At 40.8% G+C, this 21301-nt stretch overlaps 1 protein-coding gene and 1 long non-coding RNA gene across 4 annotated transcripts in view; one reads left to right on the top strand and one right to left on the bottom strand.

Moving 5' to 3' along the window:
* LOC145425643 (uncharacterized) overlaps positions 1 to 16488 on the top strand; it is a 96878-nt gene extending 80390 nt beyond the window's left edge. The window contains exon 2 of the long non-coding RNA XR_013906358.1: positions 15979 to 16488. This is a non-coding gene — a long non-coding RNA (uncharacterized LOC145425643). The remainder of the gene's footprint in view (positions 1 to 15978) is intronic.
* On the bottom strand, positions 1861 to 13625 carry LOC113014682 (programmed cell death 1 ligand 1-like). Of its 3 annotated transcripts, none has more exons than XM_080298853.1 (4): positions 13550 to 13625; positions 5760 to 6050; positions 3754 to 4119; positions 1861 to 3515 (listed from the first exon to the last, which is right to left on the bottom strand). In XM_080298853.1, exons 2-4 carry the CDS (start codon positions 5824 to 5826, stop codon positions 3355 to 3357), a joined length of 594 nt encoding a protein of 197 aa, XP_080154979.1. In that variant the 5' UTR covers positions 5827 to 6050; positions 13550 to 13625; the 3' UTR covers positions 1861 to 3354. The 3 variants fall into 3 exon arrangements, with proteins under 3 accessions (XP_080154979.1, XP_026012145.2, XP_080154980.1); XM_026156360.2 differs by lacking the exon at positions 13550 to 13625 and adding an exon at positions 10800 to 10959; XM_080298854.1 differs by lacking the exon at positions 13550 to 13625 and adding an exon at positions 10800 to 10955 and having other exon boundaries at positions 5760 to 5836.
* Positions 16489 to 21301: the final 4813 nt, after the last annotated feature.

Genomic DNA, 21301 nt, shown 5'->3' with positions numbered 1-21301 from the left:
AACAAAATGTCAGCAGTGTGGACTTACTTCATAATTTGTAAAGGTGACAGAAGCAAGGCCGAGTGCAAACTGTGTACTGGTAAGGTGTCCAGGGGAGGGAAGGACAGTACATTGTTCAATACAAGCAATTTAATAAAACACCTGAGGACACATCATGCCCTGGAGTACACCGAGTTTGCTAAGGCTAACGCAAGACCAGAACGGCCGACTTTAAGTCAGGTTTTGGAAAAGCGATGAAAAATGTCAAGAGAAAATCCACGAGCAGTTAAAATAACAGAGGCTCTGACTCATTTTATCGCTCTGGATGACCAGCCACTGTTGGATGTGGAAAACGTAGGATTTCGCCGTCTTTTCAGCATAGTCGAGCCGCGATATGAAATTCCCAGCCGCCCATACATCTCGGATGTAATGGTGCCAAACCTTTTTGAAAAGGTAAAAAAAAACACGTGCATAACCTCATGCAGGAGATTTCAGCCTTAAGTTGCGCTACAGACATTTGGACAAGCAGTGTGTCCCCGATGTCACTCCTCAGTTTAACGGTGCAGTGGATTGATGAGGAGTTTGTTCGTCATCAAGTGACACTACATGCAAAGTCGTTCAGGGGCTCGTACACCAGCCAAACCGATGCAGCTGCTTTCGATAGCTTACTGAAGACGTCCGTCCACGTAGTGCTCCGGGACAACGCATGAAATATGATAAAGGCCATGAGTGATGCTGAGCTGCCCAGCCTACCTTGTACTGCTCACACTCTCCAGTTGGTTTTTTCATGAGAGCTGTCAGAATTAATAATTTAAGATGGTCATTTATGCTTAGAAATATATTATCATTTGTATGCTGATAAAATATCTTATGCTTATCAGGTCCCATAAGGATTCTGTGCACGCTCTGTGCACCATGAGATGAGAGGAAGCAGCCTCGATGTTATAATTTCCATTATAGCTTTAAAGCTATAAAGTGCAAGACTTCACACCTTTAAATGTTCATTTGAGATATGACCTATTGTAAGTAAGTTTTTATAGTTTAGCAAGACGCTTACTTCTGCTTTTCTGCATACCTCATACACACACGTTAGGTTCATTGAAAGGTCGTATGTCTATGTATGGAATGGCTGAAAATACACACACAGAATTCAGACGCTGATGTTGTTCAGATATGCCTGCTGAAGACTGTCACGTGTGTTTGTAATTGCATATTCATGAATAATTGCTTGCTGACAATAAAAAGGGCTGTAGCGAAGGAATCAGTCGAAGTTGGCTAAGGACAGGTGAAGGGATCTTTTCCTCGACCTTGTGAGCCACAAAACACAGAGAACGCACTGCTGAGAGGAAATGCCCACACTTCTTAAGCTGGAGGCGTGCTTTACAGCAGTGTCTACTGGGAGCATCAAGAAGGAGGTGGAGCTTATAGACTGCAACTCAAAAGGATTATAAATTGAATGACCTAAACTTAAAGTCTAAAAGTAATAAAACCATCATGTGACAGCATTTGAAGACCAGCGTGTTTCCACATACACTGTGGGTCCAGTCAGACAAAGTCAGAAAAACAACAATCCAGTGGCCCAGATGGGACAAAATATTTGCTTTGCATGCATCAAAAATGAATCACAAATGTTTGTATTTAATAACCATAATTAAAAAGCCATCATTCTATGGAAGGCTTCAAATGAAGTATTTGCCTTATTTATCTTACATTAAAGTGCAACATGAAGAGAGCATCCAGCCGCCAAACATGGTTGAAACGATGACGTCATCTCAATGGTTGAAGCTGGTTGCAGCACGACAGTAAGTTAACATGTTGACGGTTCTTCCACACACAACAGAGGTCAGGTCTGACTGTCTCTTACAAAGTGAGAAATGAAGATCAGATCATTCATTTGCCTTTATTATTATTATTATTTAAACAATAACAATGAATATGGTTGTGAACAGACGTCTACATGGTGTCTTTTCCACATTCGGTGATTAGTGGAAACACTCACCCATGAGAACTTGCACTCAGAAAAATGCTTTAGAGATAAAGATATCAGCAATAATAGTGTATGAATGCATAATCACTGAGTGTGTGCAGGTCTGCTCACAGTCACACTGCACTATAAGAGCAAACACTTCCCTCTGCTGATCAGCTGTGTCGATTGCACTAAAGTAGACTCAGAGCCTTACCTGAAGAGCTTGATTGCTAATCTTGGGGTAAAAATTGACTCTGCACTTGGTTTTGATGGCAACATAAATTCTATCATCTCAGACTCTGTCGAAGGTTAAGCCTTTTCTTTCCAGGCGTTATTTGGAAACTCTCATACATGATTTTATAACCTCTCGCTTGGATTACTGCAACTCCCTTATAATAGGGGTTGGCCAAAGCACACCTGCAACTGGTGCAAAATGCTGCGCCACAGTTTTTAACTGGTAAAATAAAATTTAAGCATATTACTCCGGTTCTGGCCTGCTTACACTGGCTTCCAATTAAAATGTGAATCTATTTTAAAACCTTTTTACTGATTTTTAAATCCTGAAATGGTCTGTATATTTGTCTGATCTGCTGAAGCCCTATGCCCCCCCTCATTCACTCCGGTCAGCTGAGCAGCTGTTGCTCTCAGACCCTAAATCAGAGCTGAAGCTCAGAGGAGACCAAGCGTTGTGGGCCTGAAGCTTTGGAATGATCTTCCTCTCCACATTAGGCACTTTAGTGGTGGTTTTTAAATCCAGGTTAAAATTTCATTTTTATTTGCTGGCTTTTGACTCAGTGGGTATCTGAGACTGTTATTTTATCATCATGTATTTATTGTGTTTTTGATCATTCTGCTGTAAAGCACTTTGGTCAGCCATGTGTTGCTTTTAAATTGCTATTTACATAAACTATTGTACGGATTGGTAACATTTACTGACAAGAGCCCGATGCTCCAGGATGGTGGCACAGTTTCTTGTCAGTATATGTGTCGTCTATTTAAACTACAGATACAGTCTGAGGCTTTAGCTCAGCAGGAGGTCACGAGCTAACAGCTACACTCACAGCAGAAACAGGACACGTCTGTAATTTACATGTTTTATATGTTTTATAAAAGAAAAAGAGTCCACATTTCTCATGGACAAACTGACTTCCAGCTGGTGTTCATGCAGCTCATCAGGACAGTGAGGAGCTAAAGACAAACTTTCACCTGAAACCAGGATTAAAGCTGAAAATGTTTTCTGGATGATCGTCGACGCTTTGCACCAAACAACAGGAAGAAAAAGACTTTTGGACTTAAACTTTAGTTAAAGTGTTTCAACATGTCCAGAGGAAAATGTCCAAGACTTTCACAAAGATGCTGAACAACAAATTCAGGATGTCCTCATGTGTCTCTCCACTGGATGATCTGAGTCACCTCTGAGAAGCTGGAACAGCAGCAGGAGACTCACGAATCAGCTGGAAAACTCTGAGACAGGTTGGTGATCCTTGTCTGTAGATCAGAAAACCAATGACAGCAGCAACAACAAGAAGTGACACACTGAGCATCACTCCAACAGGTCTTCTTGTCCGACCTGCAGGTGAGAAACAGGTGTGAGGTGTCAGCTGTCAGGTAGGTGATGAGTGAAGAACAGAACAGAATCCATTTCCTCTTCAAACTGCTGTCAGACATTATCTACTGCACTCTGATCACATCACTCAGACCAGCTGCTTTCTACAAAGTCTCATCAACAACATCTTTAGAAACAAACATCAACAAGCAGGAAGCAGCTTCACCTCTGATCACACACACACTCAACTCTACTCACTCACCTGGAGGATCAACAACACTCAGGTAGATGCTGCTGATGGGGTCAGTCTTCAGATGAGCTCTCTTCCTGCGTTCTTTCCCTCCCATGAAGACTCGACACTCGTATGTTCCACTATCAGCAATCATCACATCCTTCAGAATCAGAGACACGTCTCCATCCTTCATCTGTCTGTCCTGCAGATCCACTCGGTTCTTGAAAGATGGATGCTGCTCTTCTGGTTCAAACTGCTCATCTCGGTACAAAAGCACATGTTCTGACTCCAGATCAGTTCTGCTCCACTCTACTACTGTGATGGTTTTGTTCTCATTTGGAGCTCGAGACGGCAATGTGACGTTCTGTCCAGACTCGGCTGCGATGATTTTCTGATCTGAAAGAGGTAACAACACAAAACAGAGAGGTTAGAAGTCAAAGTTTGAACTGTTCGCCGCTACAGCAGCCAATCAGAGAGAGGATAAGAGGTCACCGTCCTCTGATTGGCTAACCTGAAACCAGATTAATAAATAAATGTCACACATTAAATCAAAGTTTCACTTTTTCCCCTTAAACTCCTTTTCTGACATCAGACTATATCTACACTGAACAAAAATATAAACGCAACACTTTTGTTTTTGCTCCCATTCCCCATGGGATGGACGTAGAGACCTAAAATTCATTCCAGATACACAATATAACCATCCCTCCCAAACAGTGGTCACAAATCAGTCCAAATGTGTGGTAGTGGGCACATCTGCCATATTGAGATAATCCATCCCACCTCACAGGTGTGCCACATCAGGATGCTGATCTGACATCATGAGTAGTGCACAGGTGTACCTCAGACTGCCCACAACAGAAGGCCACCCTGGAATGTGCAGTTTTTTGCGCTATTGGGGGTCTGGGGTCCCAGAACCGGTCAGTATCTGGTGTGACCACCATTTGCCTCATGCAGTGCAACACATCGTCGCATGGAGTCTATCAGATTGTCAATTGTGGCCTGTGGAATGTTGGTCCACTCCACTTCAATGGCTGTGCGAGGTTGTTGGATATTCGTGGGAACTGGTACACGCTGTCGTATACGCCGGTCAAGCACATCCCGAACATGCTCAATGGGTGACATGTCCGGTGAGTATGCTGGCCATGCAAGAACTGGGACATTCTCAGCTGCCATCTGCCCTGAACAATGTGAACCATGATTCATCCGTGAAGCGCACACCTCTCCAACGTGCCAGACGCCATCGAATGTGAGCATTTGCCCACACAAGTCTGTTACGGTGACGAGCTGGAGTCAGGTCAAGACCCCGATGAGGACGACGGGCATGCAGTTGAGCGTCCCTGAGACGGTTTCTGACAGTTTGTGCAGAAATTGTTTGGTTGTGCAAACCAATTGTTCCAGCAGCTGTCTGGGTGGCTGGTCTCAGACGATCTTGGAGGTGAACCTGCTGGATGTGGAGGTCCTGGGCTGGTGTGGTTACACGAGGTCTGCGGTTGTGAGGCCGGTTGGATGTGCTGCCATATTCTCTGAAACGCCTGTGGAGACGGCTTATGGTTGAGAAATGAACATTCAATGCACGGGCGACAGATCTGGTTGACATTCCTGCTGTCAGCATGCCAATTGCACGCTCCCTCATTGCTTGTGGCATCTGTGGCATTTTGCTGTGAGACAAAACTGCACATTCCAGGGTGGCCTTTTGTTGTGGGCAGTCTGAGGTACACCTGTGCACTACTCATGATGTCAGATCAGCATCCTGATGTGGCACACCTGTGAGGTGGGATGGATTATCTCAATATGGCAGATGTGCCCACTACCACACATTTGGACTGATTTGTGACCACTGTTTGGGAGGGATGGTTATATTGTGTATCTGGAATGAATTTTAGGTCTCTACGTCCATCCCATGGGGAATGGGAGCAAAAACAAAAGTGTTGCGTTTATATTTTTGTTCAGTGTAGCTTGTGATTGGCCAACATTCCTTCTATCACACAGGTGATGCAGGTGCTCCTGACTTTACAAAGACACTTAAATCTCACCTGCAGTTACAGGCAGCAGGAGGCAGACACACCCCAGAGTCCAGCAGAATATCTTCACAGCATCCATCTTCTGTTTTCTGTGGGTTTCAACATCAGAGTCTCATAATGAGCTCATTTTCTAAAGATCCCAGAGAAGCTGAGTTTACTCTGATTCAGTTGGCATCCAATTATCCCTCAAACAATCAGGCTGGGTCTTGGGTTTCTTGTGATTTAGTCAACGACATCATATTTCACACTGAAGCCGGCACATTTTTGGTAAAGCTCCACCGGATGACATGAAATATGTGGGTTCTGCAAAACAATAGAAAATACAGGAGTTTGATTTTCAGTTAGAGCTGAGAATCTCTCCTCATTTTATTTTTCTCCTTTAACACATCATTGAATTTAATGTCTAATATATTTGCTTATAATAGTAAATGTGTTTAAATATTTTGTAGTCAACAGGATTTATGGATGGGTTATGTGTAAAGTAAATACATTTGCTTTTTTAAAAGTAAACTTATGACATATGCATTTTTGTTCCCACTGCATCTTCAGCCATCTGCCACTAGATGACGCTGTAGCCCCTCATTATTAGCTCTGTTCAATTGGCTGTGAATACATTTAGCTGTGGTCACTTATAGAGATGTTTGTCATGAACTGTAGACATGCTGCAGTCCCATGTTTCTTTTTAGATGTTAAAACGGCTAACTTAATATTAGATCAAATCTGATATTTTAACATTAGATGAACACCTTTTGTAAGAAGATTAGTTATTTAAAAGGCTTTTTCCCCTTCACTTCAAACTATAACCTAATGTGTTCATAATGTACATGTCTGCACAGTGAAGTGACATTTGAGGATTTATGGTAGAAAAATGTAATCGGTGATTTCACTTCACACAGTCTGACATTGAACATTAAATTTAAAGTGATACCTGGATGACTACTCCATAGTTTAGACTAGCTGAGTAGTGGTGTATTCTTAGTGATTTACTAAGAATGTAATCAGCAGGAACATCCCCACAGATACACAAAAAAGACCTTTGTCACAAAGGTTCACCACATCATTCACACACCGCCGTGTTTCATTTGGCACAGTTTAAAAGCCTTACTGCCACAAGAGCATTTATGTTTCCCGTTGGAATCAAACCAGCAACCTTCTGCTTGGCAAGTCAAAGTGTTCATCACTATGAGAAACACCAACAATGATCCTCATGAGTGCCTTGAGGCGACTGTTATTGTGATTTGGAGCTATGTAAATAAAATGTAATTGGCAATAGCAGGAAGGATGATCCTGTGTGTTTTAAAGATTATAATCTTACCAGGTGTTTAACTCAAGGAGAAGTTATAATCCTACCAAAGTATCTTAGCAGTGATTACATTATTACATTACATTATATTAAAATCTATTTAAAGTACCTCAAGTTGTACTACTGGCTCAACATACCCAGAATAGCTGATGTCTGGGTTCACGTCACTAAGTTAACTCCGGGTTTTCCAGTTTAAGTATGGATGCGTTTCCATTGGCAACAACCATTCACAAACATGGATAAGTATACTGACACCTGCCTGGAGGAAGCTTATGCTATATATTATAGTATTTTATTTTATAAGATTATAAAAACAGGAATAGGTTAAAAAACATAATACTGTCAGGGTCCTGGGTCTCCTGACCCAGCGTTTTAGTTCTTTGTGATTTTTGTATTATTGTACTTGGTGTGAGTTTCTATGGTTTCTAGTTTCGATCCCTTGCCCTTCATGTTTCTCTGTGTCCCCTCTGTTCTGTGTAAGTCTGTGTCTGCATGTTTGGGTTCCCCTCTGTGTCTCTCGGTTCTTAGAGTCCTCTGCCTTATGGTTTATGTCTCTGTGTTTCTTAGTTGCTGTCTCCACTGTGTCAAGTTCGCGTCTCTGTGTGATACTTCCTGTTTTACTTTGTAGGTCCGTGTCTTATGTGAATGTGTCCTGCTTTGCTTGTCTCATCAGTTCTAATTTCCCCCAGCTGTGCCCTCCTTCTGTGTCTCATTCCCCTCGTTACTTCCCAGTGTATTTAGTCCCTGTGTTTCTCTGAGTCAGTGTTGCGTCGTACCCTCTACTAGCTGTGTGTTCTGCTTCTATGTTCCTAGTGTTTAGTCTCCTGCTCCAGTTTAGTTTTTCTTTTCCAGTGTTTCAGTCCTTGGTTCCTCTGTTCTGACTTTTGGTTTCCTTTTGGTGAGTTTAGTTTGTACGATGTTTTTCTCCAGCAATAAAGCTGCGCTTTTAGTTTCACTTCCGTGTTTGAGTTCTGCATTTTGGGTCCACCACTCCTGCCTGCCTGCCACACAGCAACCATGACAAATACAGATGTGGTGGGCCGTGCAGGGAAGGCAGACACCCCTGCACGGCATTCGCAATCATGCCCTGCTAACTTAATATGGCACTGGGTCCTTCATTGTGATTGTTGTTGGTTATGTTGAGCCGGCAGCGGGAGAGCTGCAGCTCTGTGTGTGTATGCACAGCAACCCTGAGTGTTAATAAAGAATGCTGCAAAGCATAAATGTGTCACCGGGTCTGTCATGGTCATTCACAACAGAATTAACCTCCTAAGACCCGAACTCTTCCACGGCATGCATTTTTATTTCTCTTTGGGCATATTGGGGCCCGATGAATGTAAAAACAAAGGATTACCAGATTTTTTTTTACCTTATTTTTGTTTTTATGAAAAATAAGAGCCACATATGAGGATATTAGTTTAAAATTTTGATAGAACAGTAGCAGTATAACGTTCTCGTAAGTGGATATCAGGCCCTTGTAGAGCAGAATTGAGTATTTTGGTCTAAATAACCCAAAATGTGATGTCCACTGCATATGTGGATGCAGGGTCCTCGGAGGTTAAAGTAAATCAGCAGGAAAAGCTACACTGCAGTATTTCAGTGCTAAAAGTGCTGCATGAACGTATGTAGACTTGCCTCTAAATGCACACAGACATTATTCACTAATGAAATATTTAAGGCAGGGTTGGGCAACTCCAGGCCTCGAGGGCCGGTGTCCCTGCAGGTTTTAGTGTGTCCTTGAACCAACACAGCTGATTTAAATGGCTAAATTAGCTCCTCAAAATGTCCTGAAGTTCTCCAGAGGCCTGGTAACGAACTAATCATGTGATTCAGGTGTGTTGACCCAAGGTGAGATCTAAAACCTGAAGGACACCAGCCCTCGGGGCCTGGAATTGCCCACCCCTGATTTAAGGCAATGCTACTATCCACACACAACTGAGGGATCTTCCAGGAATGGATACGTCATTTTCCATAAAATTGATCGGTTAGTTAGTTTGTACCTGTTGATCTCTCATCTGGATAAGTAACCATGGGATATTTACCCCGATAGTACAAAAATCCCAGAGTTAACCACGAAGTTAGCCGGATAAGTTGAAATGCTACTTCGTAATACAAAGGCCTCTGTGGACAAGATCAAATCCTGCTTTGTTGTACTACGAAGCAGGATTTAATTTAATCTTCATCTTCTCCACAGAGGTGACGTCACGCTTAACCCGGGTTTTCTGTACTATGAAGGCGGCGTGGACGATGGCTTCTTAGTGGAATTTACGCACAAAGAGTTTAATTGGACGAGTGGTGATGAACACCTGCGCGTGTGAAATGAAATTATTTGCTCAGATTATGTTTGTTTTCCTCACAGGCGACTTAAACATTTTATATGTGCATCTTATTGAGCCGTCGTTACTGAAACCTCTGACTGTGCTGTGACGAGAATATCAGTGCATTCATTTGGTTTTTCCACTGATAGTTTATATTATCTCTTATGATTTTCTGTAACTTTTTTCTTGCTTTATATCTATTTCATGTATATTTCTTGTTTCTGCACAAACAAACCAGCAGACAGAGCGCACTCAGTGATAAAATCATTACTGGAATTCAAAGGATTGTTTTCTTTTGTGTGCTAAATCAGCAGATCAGTAGTTTCCTGCAGCAAACATCTCTGGAGTGGCTGTTACTAATGGCAAAGGATGTTTGTTGATCCGTGAAACGCCCCTTTCAGATTAGTTATTTGCTACTTACAATTAGACTCTACTAGACAATACTTGAAATGTGCACTTCCTTTGTATTCTTATTCCTATTTATTCCATTTATCCCTTTTGTATAATCTGTATTTATATATGTGTATATATGGTATATTTCTGCTCACATTCTGTAACTGCTATTGGAAACCGAATTTCCCAGAGGAACCCACCAGGGGGATTAATAAAGTTTCATCTAATCTAATCTAATCTACACCGCTCATTTTAAGTGAGCAGACAGAAGAAACAAGGATTAGCTTGAGTTCATGGCCGTGGGAAGCAAAGAGGAGCTGCAGCATGAAAGCAGCCATCACAGCATCGCTACCAAATGCAAAAATAGATAAACAGATAAAAGTGTCTGAACGCTTTAACACGATCCATGAAGAATTTTTTTATTTTATTTTATATATTTTTTCCAAAAATGTGTGAATCAGGTCAGTGAAGTCACATCTGCAGTATCATAACCTGCATCCAGCTGATGGAGATGCTTTGGCTTATCATCAGCTACACATTAAAAGTAATTTCACAGCCCTGCCTTTGTTGCACAAACCTCTTTAACTACGTTGCATAATGTTTACTGTTGGCTTTTAAAATGTTATCCATGTTTGGATCTGTTCCGGTTAACTCCGCTAACAGGCCACATCATCACTGCTGTGCAGCCTGGCAAACTTTTAATGGATTCATACTGAGTTTGCTCACCTGAGCTTGTGGCTGACGTGTGCGCCCTGTGAGCTTTACTTCTTATATTAATTACATAAAATTACACAGGCATGTAAAAAGTAAAATTACACATGTACTTTACATTCAGAATGAGTGTGTGCACTCATGTAATGAGAGCAGAAGAATTACAGTCACTCATGCTATCTCCAGTCTCGATTGATGACAGTTGGCCGTCGTTCGAACGCTGTATAAACAGATCAGGGCTCCGTGCTGCTGCTAACAGCCTGAGCTGCTTCTTTCACATTAGCTCTAAAGTGCAGTGATGATAGCATTAGTAGTGTTAGTGGTTACCTTCAACAGATTATCCACAGCTGCACGTAAGGATGAGGGAAGATCCAAAGCAGTGTCGCTTCATTCTCATTCAAGTGTGAATAGCAGTCTCAAAAAACCAGTCACAGAGCTCCTTATCGGAGCAGCAGAGACACAGTTTCTCTTTTTACAGCTGGAAAAAGGACACTCCCTGTTAAATGACTCAGCAGGGAAGTAAACAAGGAAGCATAAACATTAAGTAGTTTACTTATTTCTCCTTTAAATGACTTTAAGGAGATTTTGAAAACTCTGTTGTTGTTTTTTTATTCTGAATTCATGTGTGGACTTGGCAGGAAAGTAACTTCTGAGGTTTGTGAAAACTAGTGGACTTTTTATGAGACTACAGTTGGAGAAGAGGGTGGTGATGAGACTGATGAGGTTAGCATCAGTCATTACTGCTGATGAGGTGGAAGGAAATCCAGGAGGAGGATGACTAAACAAAGGAAAGTAGGAGAGGTGAGAGTCGGGGTCCAGTCGTCATCAGGAGACTGAGAATAGGACACGCTCTCCGACCAGGAGCCTGTTTGTTTAAATAAAGTGATGTTCTGACCTGTTGGTGCATCTGTCCTTTGCTTTTCTGTGCTCAGACAGTTTAACAAGGCAGATAAATCAGCTCTGCCAAGATTTTAGCATGTGTGCTTCACGTTACTGTAACTCATCAGACATTTTGGACCAGTGAGAAAATTCAAATGGCTCCTGAAAGCTGAGAATTTTGTGATTTAATTCCAAAACTTAATAAAATAAGTTCAGACGGCCTGTTTGAATCTTGTCTCTTGAATCTTGATAAAAGGTTAGATTCTCTCTTTGTGTTTCACAGCAGTAGAGAGAAGATTAACTGCTAACATGTGATCAATATTTAGGAAACTATGAGTTTAAGAACTTTTAATGTAAAGAGATATCGTTCTGTTAAACTGGAGACGTTTGCAGAGAAACTGCTGCATGAGAGGAACCAGCCCGGCCTTACTGCACACCTTCATGTCAGAAACAAACTGACAGCTTGCTGACAGACAGTACTCAGGGATATAAATGTCAATACCGTCACCATGGAAACTGCACAGAAACACATTTTCAAACATGACGTCTTTGGATTCAGCCGAGGCTTCCTCCTTTCACCCCTCCAGGCAAGACAGACAACGCCCACACAGCCTGTTCGTATTGTGTCCAAGTCCACCTTAAAAAACTCACACAAGCGTGTCTGTCTGCTTGTGTCTGTTCTGGTTTCTCTGCTGTGCTTTATTTCATGAGCTACACCTGGCTGTGGTGAGCTTGGTTATCAAAGCTCCCTCCTTTCTTTCTAGCAGTGTGTGACAATGCAGAACTGGATTATCTTCCAGTACTGAGTAAATACTGGTACCACGATATCAAGTTTTAAAGGTGGAGAGCAGTGTGCCAGGATTCATGAGATCAAACATCAGTTTGTGAACACATTTGAATGATCATTAAATCACTGTGAGATTTGTTTTTTATTAGAAATAATGGAAAAATCACACCTTTGAGCTTTTCAATGCATTTTGAAACTGTTTGTTTTTAGACACCTGGAGTGTAAATGTGCCCGTCTCTAAAGCACTTTGGGTGAGACTAGCCCTCCTTGGCATTAATGTTAGTGTTATATTACCCTACGTTCTGAGAGTTTGGGGTACCTGGTTTATATTTGAATAAAGGACCAGAATTTGGAATCACTGCTACCATTATTGTAAGAAAAGTGGCCTAACTGCACATTGTTGCTCTGAGGCAACAAACCAAAACCTGCTGTCTAAACAAATAAACCAGAATCTGTCTGTAAACAACATGTGGATGCACATATTAAGAAAACTGATTATTTTAATGTAAACATTTATAAAAATGATATCAGCCTTAGCTTAGCTGTAGCTAGCACGGCCTCATGCAGATCTGGCACCTGGAAGGAGTGCTCCATCCTCGGGTCAAAGGTCAAACTCTCTGCTACGCATCATTTTACTCAACACTGAGGTGTTGGTGTCACAACATAAAGAAAAAAAACTTTAAGGCACAGCGTAATCACCAAACTTTTGTTGTTTGAGTACAACAGCGTGCAAAAGAGGGCTAGCTTGTTTTTAAACAGGCTTTTCAAATCAAAGTGGAGCTTTGCTTTCAGGCTTCATGTCTGAGGTCGGTGGTTTTGCCACAGCAGAGAATTTGAAGCAAACACATCGCTGTTTGCTCTGTTTTCCACTCAGATCCATGGTGTGGAGGTACCTCAATGCACCTCCTCGTGTTCCTCTTTCTCACTCGCTGCAGCTTAAATGTATTTGCTCAGGCCTTTTGTCACATGATCACAGGACAGGTAAAGATCAGAACAGGGAACATGTGGAGACACGTTTCCTTTAGAAACAAACTAAAGCATCAATCCCATCATGCTGATATGAATCACATACCAACACCAGTATCACTCATGTTGTTTGCGACGTGTTTGTGCCTGAAATCTGAGATGAGTGAAGAAAAGGAGAAACCTAGAGAGTGAAGGTTACAGCAGGAGCTCTGCGTTTGAATGTGTAATTCAGTTCTTATTATCATCATATTTATTATAAAGCACCAGTTTCGGGCCCTGCTTGACCCCAGATTTAAATCATGAAAGCAGTGCTCCACATTTCCCATCATCACGTTGTATTCGCTGTGTTTTAAACTGTAGACTCAGATCTGTCTGTTTAAAGGCTGAATAAGAGAACTGTGTGACAAACCTGGTTAAAGAAAGAAGTAAATGAATTTTCACTCACTCAAACAATCATGGTGGAGTCCACAGGTGAGCTGCAGTCCTCCTTTTGACAAAGTGAAACTACTGCTATTTCCTGCTCCTCCCTCCTCCTTCCTGCTCCTCCTGAGCTCCTCTTCCAGACTCTTCTCACTGAATCAAACTAAGAAACTCAACAAGGACAGACTGCACTTTTTTCTTGTGTTTGCTCACAAATCCAGGAAACACAGCAGACAGAGAAAGTCAGAAATAATATATCCATAATAATCATTGTATGGAAACATCTGTTTGGTCAAGTTGGAAACTCTCAGAGTGTGTTTATTTTATGCCAGCAGGACATCGGGCAACGTCCAAAAATGCAACGAGACAACATGCCTGAAGTCTTAAAGTTCATGAACAGGAAGCTGAGCTTCCAGTTCAGCAGCTTTTTTATCATATTAAAATTTTTACATGTAGTTTTCATTGAAAGTCGTCCTTCCTGTCGGCTGTGCTGGTGTGTGTTTATTTTCTAACTTTAAGGAGGTTTGCAGAATCCAGGCTGTCCTTTAAACTCTGACAACTTTGACAAATGATCACAAGTCGCTTTGCTGTTATTATGTTTTGTTGGGTGACCTTTACAGTAAATGCTGTGTTTAGTGTTTGTCCACCTGCACTTATCAGAAATGACTCTGTGATCATCCAGCTTCTGGTTTCTGATTAACTCAGGCTCACTGCCAGGTTCTACCGCAGAGATAAAGAGACAATAAAAAACACTCTGAGTGGTTTATAATTTCTATACAAACAATAAAAATCAACCTGATCTATTCAGCTGTGTTGGTCTTTTGGATTTGACTTTCTTTATGTGGCTCATTTTGTAGTTTTGCAGATGTAGCCTCCTGACAGGATCGGTCAGATGGTTTTACAAGTTTTTGATGATTGACGGCTTTGATGAGAAACACGTTCCTGATCTGTAATCGTGTTTCTATGAGTCAGACCTGCCACGAGTCACGAGTCATCTCACAGTTTTTGCACTGTAGAGAAAAAATGTTCAACAAACCTTTTTGTGTTATAGATACTACTGAGGTTATTTCAGAGACTGTGCTGCCTGCACTGACGTCCTCCATGTGTGTTTCAGACAGTAATGGAGCTGGAGTCTGCTCAGCAGGGAGAAGTGAACACATCAGTTATGGACGTTCATCATCAGAGAGACGAGAGCTCAGAGGTAAGGCAAGGCAAGGCAAGTTTATTTGTATAGCACAATTCAACAACAAGGTGATTCAAAATGCTTTACAGAGACATTAGAAACAAGAACAAATAAAAAGCATGATTTAAAATTGAATAAAACAAGCAAATAAACTAACTAACTAATTAACAAACAAACAAACAAACAACCGTATATAAAATCAAAACAGATAAAATCAGAACAGTAGATAAAATCAGTAGTTAATGTAAGTTTTGAAATTTAAGCTTAAAGTGTGGATTTGGTGCTTTATTCAAATGCAGCTGAGAACAGGTGAGTCTTCAACCTGGATTTAAATAAACTGAGTGTTTCAGCTGATCTGAGGCTTTCTGGGAGTTTGTTCCAGATATAAGGAGCATAAAAGCTGAATGCAGCTTCTCCGTGTCTGGTTCTGACTCTGGGAACTGATAAAAGACCGGATCCAGATGACCTGAGGGATCTGGAAGGTTCATACTGGGTCAGGAGGTCACTGATGTATTTTGGTCCTAAACCATTCAGAGCTTTATAGACCAGCATCAGAACTTTAAAGTCTATCCTCTGACGGACAGGCAGCCAGTGTAAGGACCTCAGAGCTGGACTGATGTGGTCCACTTTTTTGGTCTTAGTGAGGACTCGAGCAGCAGAGTTCTGAATGAGCTGTAGTTGTCTGACTGATTTTTTAGGTAGACCTGTAAAGATGCTGTTTCAGTAATCAAGCCTACTAAAGATGAATGCATGGACTAGTTTTTCCAGGTCCTGTTGAGACATCAGATCTTTTATCCTTGAAATATTCTTGAGGTGATAGTAAGCTGATTTTGTTATTGTCTTAATGTGTTTTTCTAAGTTTAGGTCTGCATCCATCACTACACCCAAATTTCTCGCCTGGTTTGTGTTTTTTAGATGTATAGATTGAAGTTCTCTGGTGACCTGTAATCGTTTTTCTTTGGCGCCAAAGACTATTACCTCAGTTTTGTTTTTGTACAGCTGCTACTCTTTCTCCATCAGGGCTCAGAGTGATAGCAGCAGTATTAAGGTTCTGAGCGAAGTTGCAGATGCTGTGTGATCTGATACTGTTCATATACTCGTCATATATCAGCAGAAAATGTGTCCAAAGTTCAATATGTTATGTGATCCAAGTTATATTATTGTAACTGTGATGCGTTCACTGACGTGTCCTGATGCTTTGCTGTATATAAAGAGAACAGAGAGACTCTGCTTTGTGCTTATATTCTCCTCCTGTGTGTTTGTGTGTGCAGAGTTTCTACCAGAGCCAAATGTCATCTACTCCTCACTGAAGTCGTCCACCAGTCCAACCACTGGGATCCAGCTGCTGCTCTCTAACTGGTCCCCACAGCAGTTCAGACCTGACACATTCACTGTAAACACACTGGTTTATATTCTGTTTCTTCTCCTCATGAAGGAAACCTCACACAACCTCTGAGGGCAGAAAGTTCAAATGGAGAGTTATTATTATTCTTTCTTTTATAAAGAAGCTGGAAAAATTTAACTTTCTTAAACTAGTTTTTAGATTTTTTATATTAAAAAAGAATATTTTCTTCACCAGGTCTTTCAGAATAAAAGCATGACCAAGACATCATTTATACATAAACAATAATAAATGTTATGTAACTAAAATGTAGGTGTAATCCAAGTTTCATGTCTTCAGTAACTTTCCTGTTATTTATATGTTATTTCTAAGTGTGCTGTCGTCTCCACAGCAGTGATCTGGTTTCTCTGCAGGTTCAATAAACTTTGGTCTCACTTGATCTTCTCGTGTGATTCTGTGGGTTTCACAAAGATGTCTGATGGAAAACGTGAGTTGTTGTGTTGAACCCAAACACACTTCAGTCCTCTTCAGAGCAGATAACAAAGACAACACACAGGTTAACTTCAGCCACAAACTAAAAGCAGGAGGAACAATTTCACTTTCCCAACTTTCACAACTGTCTTTAAGTAAAATGTGTTGAGTTCTTCTGAGCATGCTGGTGATATTGTCTTTAATAAAAACTGACATGTGTGTTTATGTTAAAGCGCCCCCCGGTGGAAGGTTGTGGTCATATGAATGAACTCTGGTTTTTAATGATAAGTTGATTTAACAGACCTGGTGCAGTTTGTAGGGAAAGTCAGCAACTCTCGCACAGCTGCCCAAGAATAAACCATGGTGCGGTGCTGCCCTCTACTGGCACTAAAGTGTAACAGTAATCAGTAATGATCTTTACAGTAATGAAAATTAATCTGTAAATCGTGTCTCTCGTTACAGTTTCAAAGTCAAAGCGAGAGAAAGTCAGCGAGCAGGTTCATCTGCTCAACGCTGCCTCCAGCTGCTGTTCAGCTGTTCAGCTGGTAGGAACCCCGAGTCTGTTGTTGTTTTATATAGATAAAAAAAACCCAACAACATAAACTGACACAAACTGACACAACAAATCCATCCTCTGTGAGTCCTCCTAAATAGGTGTGCCACTTTATTCGGCACACCTATTAAACTGCTGGTTAAACCACTGAGTAGGTGCAGAGATATCTAAACAGCCAATCACACGGCAGAACTCAACCCTTTGGCATATAGACATGATGAAGTGGATCCAGTGAAGTTCAAATTGAGAACCTTTTTATATTTCTGCCATTCTGCTCTGAAAAGGAAGAAGATGACTCACATAAACCAGAATCTGCTGAAAAATGAACTTTTTAGAGATTTAAACTGAGGGTAACTGCGGCGTTACAGCACAGGTCTGATGAGTTTTGCAGAAGCATGATCCTGTTGCTTCTGCAGAAGGGAGAAGTAACAGTTCGTTGGTGGTGTATTGGTCAGGGGATATTTTAATGGCACATTTTGGACCCCATACTGAGGACTGTTCAAAGCCCACAGCCTGCTGAAGTATTCTAACTGACTGTGTGCATCATTTTATAACCACAGTGTCGTCTGGTGGCTGCTCCCAGCTGGATAAAGCACCATGTCAAAAAATCAAATCATCTCAAACTAATTTCTTGAACATAACAATGAGTTCACAGAAATACTCCAATGGCCTCCACAGTCACCAGATCTCAGTCCAACAGATCATCTTAGGAGGTGGTTTTAACAGGAGATCCACATCATGGACAAATCTGCAGCAGCTGTGTGATGCAGTCATTTTAATATGGACCAGAATCTGTGAGGAATGTTTCCAGTAGTTTGTTGAATCAGTGCCATGAAGAATTTAAATATCTCAGAAGAAAAAAAGGAATCCCAACATGGGACTAGCCAGGTATACCTAATAAAGTGGCCGCCGAATGTATGCACTGTGTGTAAATAGATAGCGGCATCAGTCACTGCATGATAACAGCCAGCAGGTGGCAGCAGTAGAAGATCATTAGTTTTCCCAACGCCTGACAGTTTTATGTGACCTTTGACCTTGAATGTTACAGGAGAACAAACAAACTATGTTTCCTCCTGAGACCTGAGCTTTTCTTTGGGATGTATTTTTACACATCTGGAAGCTGGAAACATGTCCCAGGTCCTAAAAGGCATCTGGAGGACAGCAGATGGAGGATGCAGAGGTTAAACAGCTGTGGCCACACCTGGAATATAGAAACCACAGAACGAGGACTCCTTTAACAGCTCGTCCTCTTTATTCGGATTATTTCAGTTCTTTAAGAGGATCAAACCTTCTGCCCTTCACTGTTTCTGTGTGTGATATCTTAAAAAGATGTGATGTCTGTCACATGATCTAAATTATGAATTTAACCAAAAGCGTCTCTAAATAAAACATGTCATGAACACCTGAGATGATAAAACCCAGCTGCAGTCAGTCTCAAAACTGTACATGATGCAGTTGAGTCAAACATCATTTCACTGACTTCACTTTTAAAGGAAGATTTGAAAGACGTCTCATTTTCCTCCCTCCTCTGCTCACATCTCTGCTGGCGTAGAAGCACTGAGGAAAGACAAATTACAAAATGAGCAGCGGTTACAACAACGCAATAAATACCAAAGGAAATACGACTTAATGGGAGGGTGAAATACACAAGTGTCCTCCCCCTCTTCTCTTTTTTTGTGTTCATAGGAGCAGTCTGTTTAAGTCTGACCTTTGACCTTCAAAGGTTACATTTTGTCAGATGAGGTTTAAAATGAGTGAAATTACTGAAAAATGTCGGAGCTCAGCCGTCCTCCCTCTGAATGTGAAACCAAAGAACTTTTTCTTTCTCATTATAAATGTTCCTGTAAACATAACAAACAATTTTGGTATGAAAATAAATACAGTTCTAAAAATGTGTTCTGAAGGAAAACATGGCCCAGTATTAGCAATGTGTACCTAATAAAGTGGCCAGGGAGTACATGCACTGTGTAAAGGCATCAGTAACAGAATAAAACAGCCAGTAGGTGGCAGCAGAGGAGCTTCAGTTGCCTAACTGTGATGCCTTTCATCTGACCTTTGACCTTTGACGTCACAGGAAAAAAAATGTAGATACAAGGTTTGGAAAACGAGCTCCATCATCATGGCTGAGACCAGACAGAGAGTTACAGCAGCTCAGTAAATATCTTAAATAAATAATAAGAGTAAATATCTTCCCCCTGAACTCCTGCTGACTGTGTCCTACACACACACACACGCTGCCACCATCTTTGATTTAACTAAACCGGGTCTGCAAAGCTCTGCGTACCATGAAAAGATCTTTAGACGACTTCACACAAGTGCATCTCTGTAGCCTCTGAACTGTGTTAATAAATAAATAAATTAAAATCCACCAACATGGATCCATAAAACCAACATTACTGTGGCAGCTGTTTTTGGTTTTCATGGTTCATAATTAGAGCGTTGAAGGTTTGATTTCTTTAGGTTGTTTGTTTTGAGGAGGTTTAAAGTAAGCCAAATTTGTTAATGTTGCACTTTTCAAGTCAAGCAACCAGTCACAGAGTGTTTTAGGGAGGCAGCAATAAGGAAAAAGCTTGTGCACAGTCGCGATCAACACACAAGGACCAAGTAAAGCAACTAAAAGTAGGTTAAGATGTTTAATGTGTAAATTCTGGAGAAAGTGCTGCAGTTCATCAATGGCTCAAAGCTCAAATAATTTAGAAATAAAAACCTTTCTGTAACCTTTGTGTTATTTTGACTGTGACTGGTCTGATACGTTCTGCTGCTGGTGCACGTAGGCCCTCAGACCTCAGGAGCTTTATCTGTAACAATAACGTCTCTGTATTTTCTTCTCATTTCTAACACTTAGACACTCATTTCTCGTGTCTAAGTGTTTTAACTTAATATGTTTTATATTAGATAGGCTGTACAAACTCCCCATTAACTTCAGGGTCTGCTCTAACATTCTGATTTGGACATTTAAAGATCTGCACGGACAAACAAACGCACGGACATGATCACCTGCTGCCAACACCGTCACTCACAAAGAAAATTAAATAATTTTACATTAAGCTTTTATTTATTCACCTTAATCCTTTTTTATTTGGATTCTACATAAAAGCATATACAGTATGTTAGAACATTTAAACACGCTAAGCCAGTTATAGTTTCAAGACTCCCGTCTACAGCAGTATTTCAAGAGTTTAACTACTTTGATTTATTTCAGTCTAAAAGCCTGACGTGTGAGGAGTACATGCGTTTTTTGGTCTATGATCATTAATTAATCAGTATGTTTTTTAAGCTATGCTAACACCTCAGCTATACCAAAACCAGCACTGGAGGGTTTAAAGTCATCTATGTTTTTTATAATAAATATTTTCAAACACTGGATTGTCACATGATATCATTAACAGATACTTTAGTTCTCTAATAATGCCTTATCATTTTAAAAGCTCCATTTCTATCACGAAATGATCTGAGCACAAATAATCAACATAGTAAGCTTCGAGCATCTGCCCCGGTTTAATATTATGCAAGTATTCTGCACTCTGTGTTTGGATATTCTATTGTGCTCTTCTACTCTACTAGAGCACTCAAAGGGCTTCATACAGCGCCTCACTCACTTATATGTATGGAAGGAAGTTTTTCTAGCCTTCAAACACATTCACACTCCGACATCAGAGAACAACTTGGGGTTCACTAAGGAGCAGCAAGGGCTTAACCACCAACCTGTGTAAAGTCTTAAAGGTTTTTCCCCAACGCGTATGAATTTTGAAGTCCATCTTATTTTACACAGAACACGTTTATTCATTTAGCATGGCTATGATTACATTTTGTTGTCAAACAAAATTTCCACAGTTTAAATAAATAAATGAATAACAGTGACCTTCACAAAGAAAATTGTATGGCATAATGCAGGGGTGTCCAACTCCACTCTTCGAGAGCTACTGTCCTGCAGCTTTTAGATGCATCCCTACTCCAACACAGCTGAATTAAAGTGTCAGCTAGAAGCTTGGGTTAGTACAAAAGAAATTCATCTGTTAATGATGTCAGTTTTGTGACCATATATATTTCTTCTTACCACATTTCTTTGGTACTGGACCTGAGACTTCTTCTCTCCTTCCCTGCTTCAGAAATGCAAAACTCTTACTATTTATGCTGCTTTTTTAAGAAAAAAAAAATCAAAATCGAAAGTCCAATCATCTTCCCAGTCTTCAGATTTTAATCTTCCTCAATCTTTCACTTGTAGAGT

This window comes from Astatotilapia calliptera, chromosome 3 (assembly GCF_964374335.1).
Source record: "Astatotilapia calliptera chromosome 3, fAstCal68.1, whole genome shotgun sequence".
NCBI classification, from domain to species: domain Eukaryota; kingdom Metazoa; phylum Chordata; class Actinopteri; order Cichliformes; family Cichlidae; genus Astatotilapia; species Astatotilapia calliptera.
The sequence above is the reverse complement of the archived record's forward strand: the minus strand, read 5'-3'. Positions and strand labels throughout refer to the sequence as shown.

Bases quoted from the DNA above. Each gene is read 5' to 3' on its own strand.
- LOC113014682 (XM_080298853.1), bottom strand. From the start codon at position 5,826: ATGGATGCTGTGAAGATATTCTGCTGGACTCTGGGGTGTGTCTGCCTC. The intron at 4,120-5,759 runs GTGAGATTTAAG...TACCTCTTTCAG, and splicing joins CCTGCTGCCTGTAACTGCAG to ATCAGAAAATCATCGCAGCC. The intron at 3,516-3,753 runs GTGAGTGAGTAG...TCTCACCTGCAG, and splicing joins GAGTGTTGTTGATCCTCCAG to GTCGGACAAGAAGACCTGTT.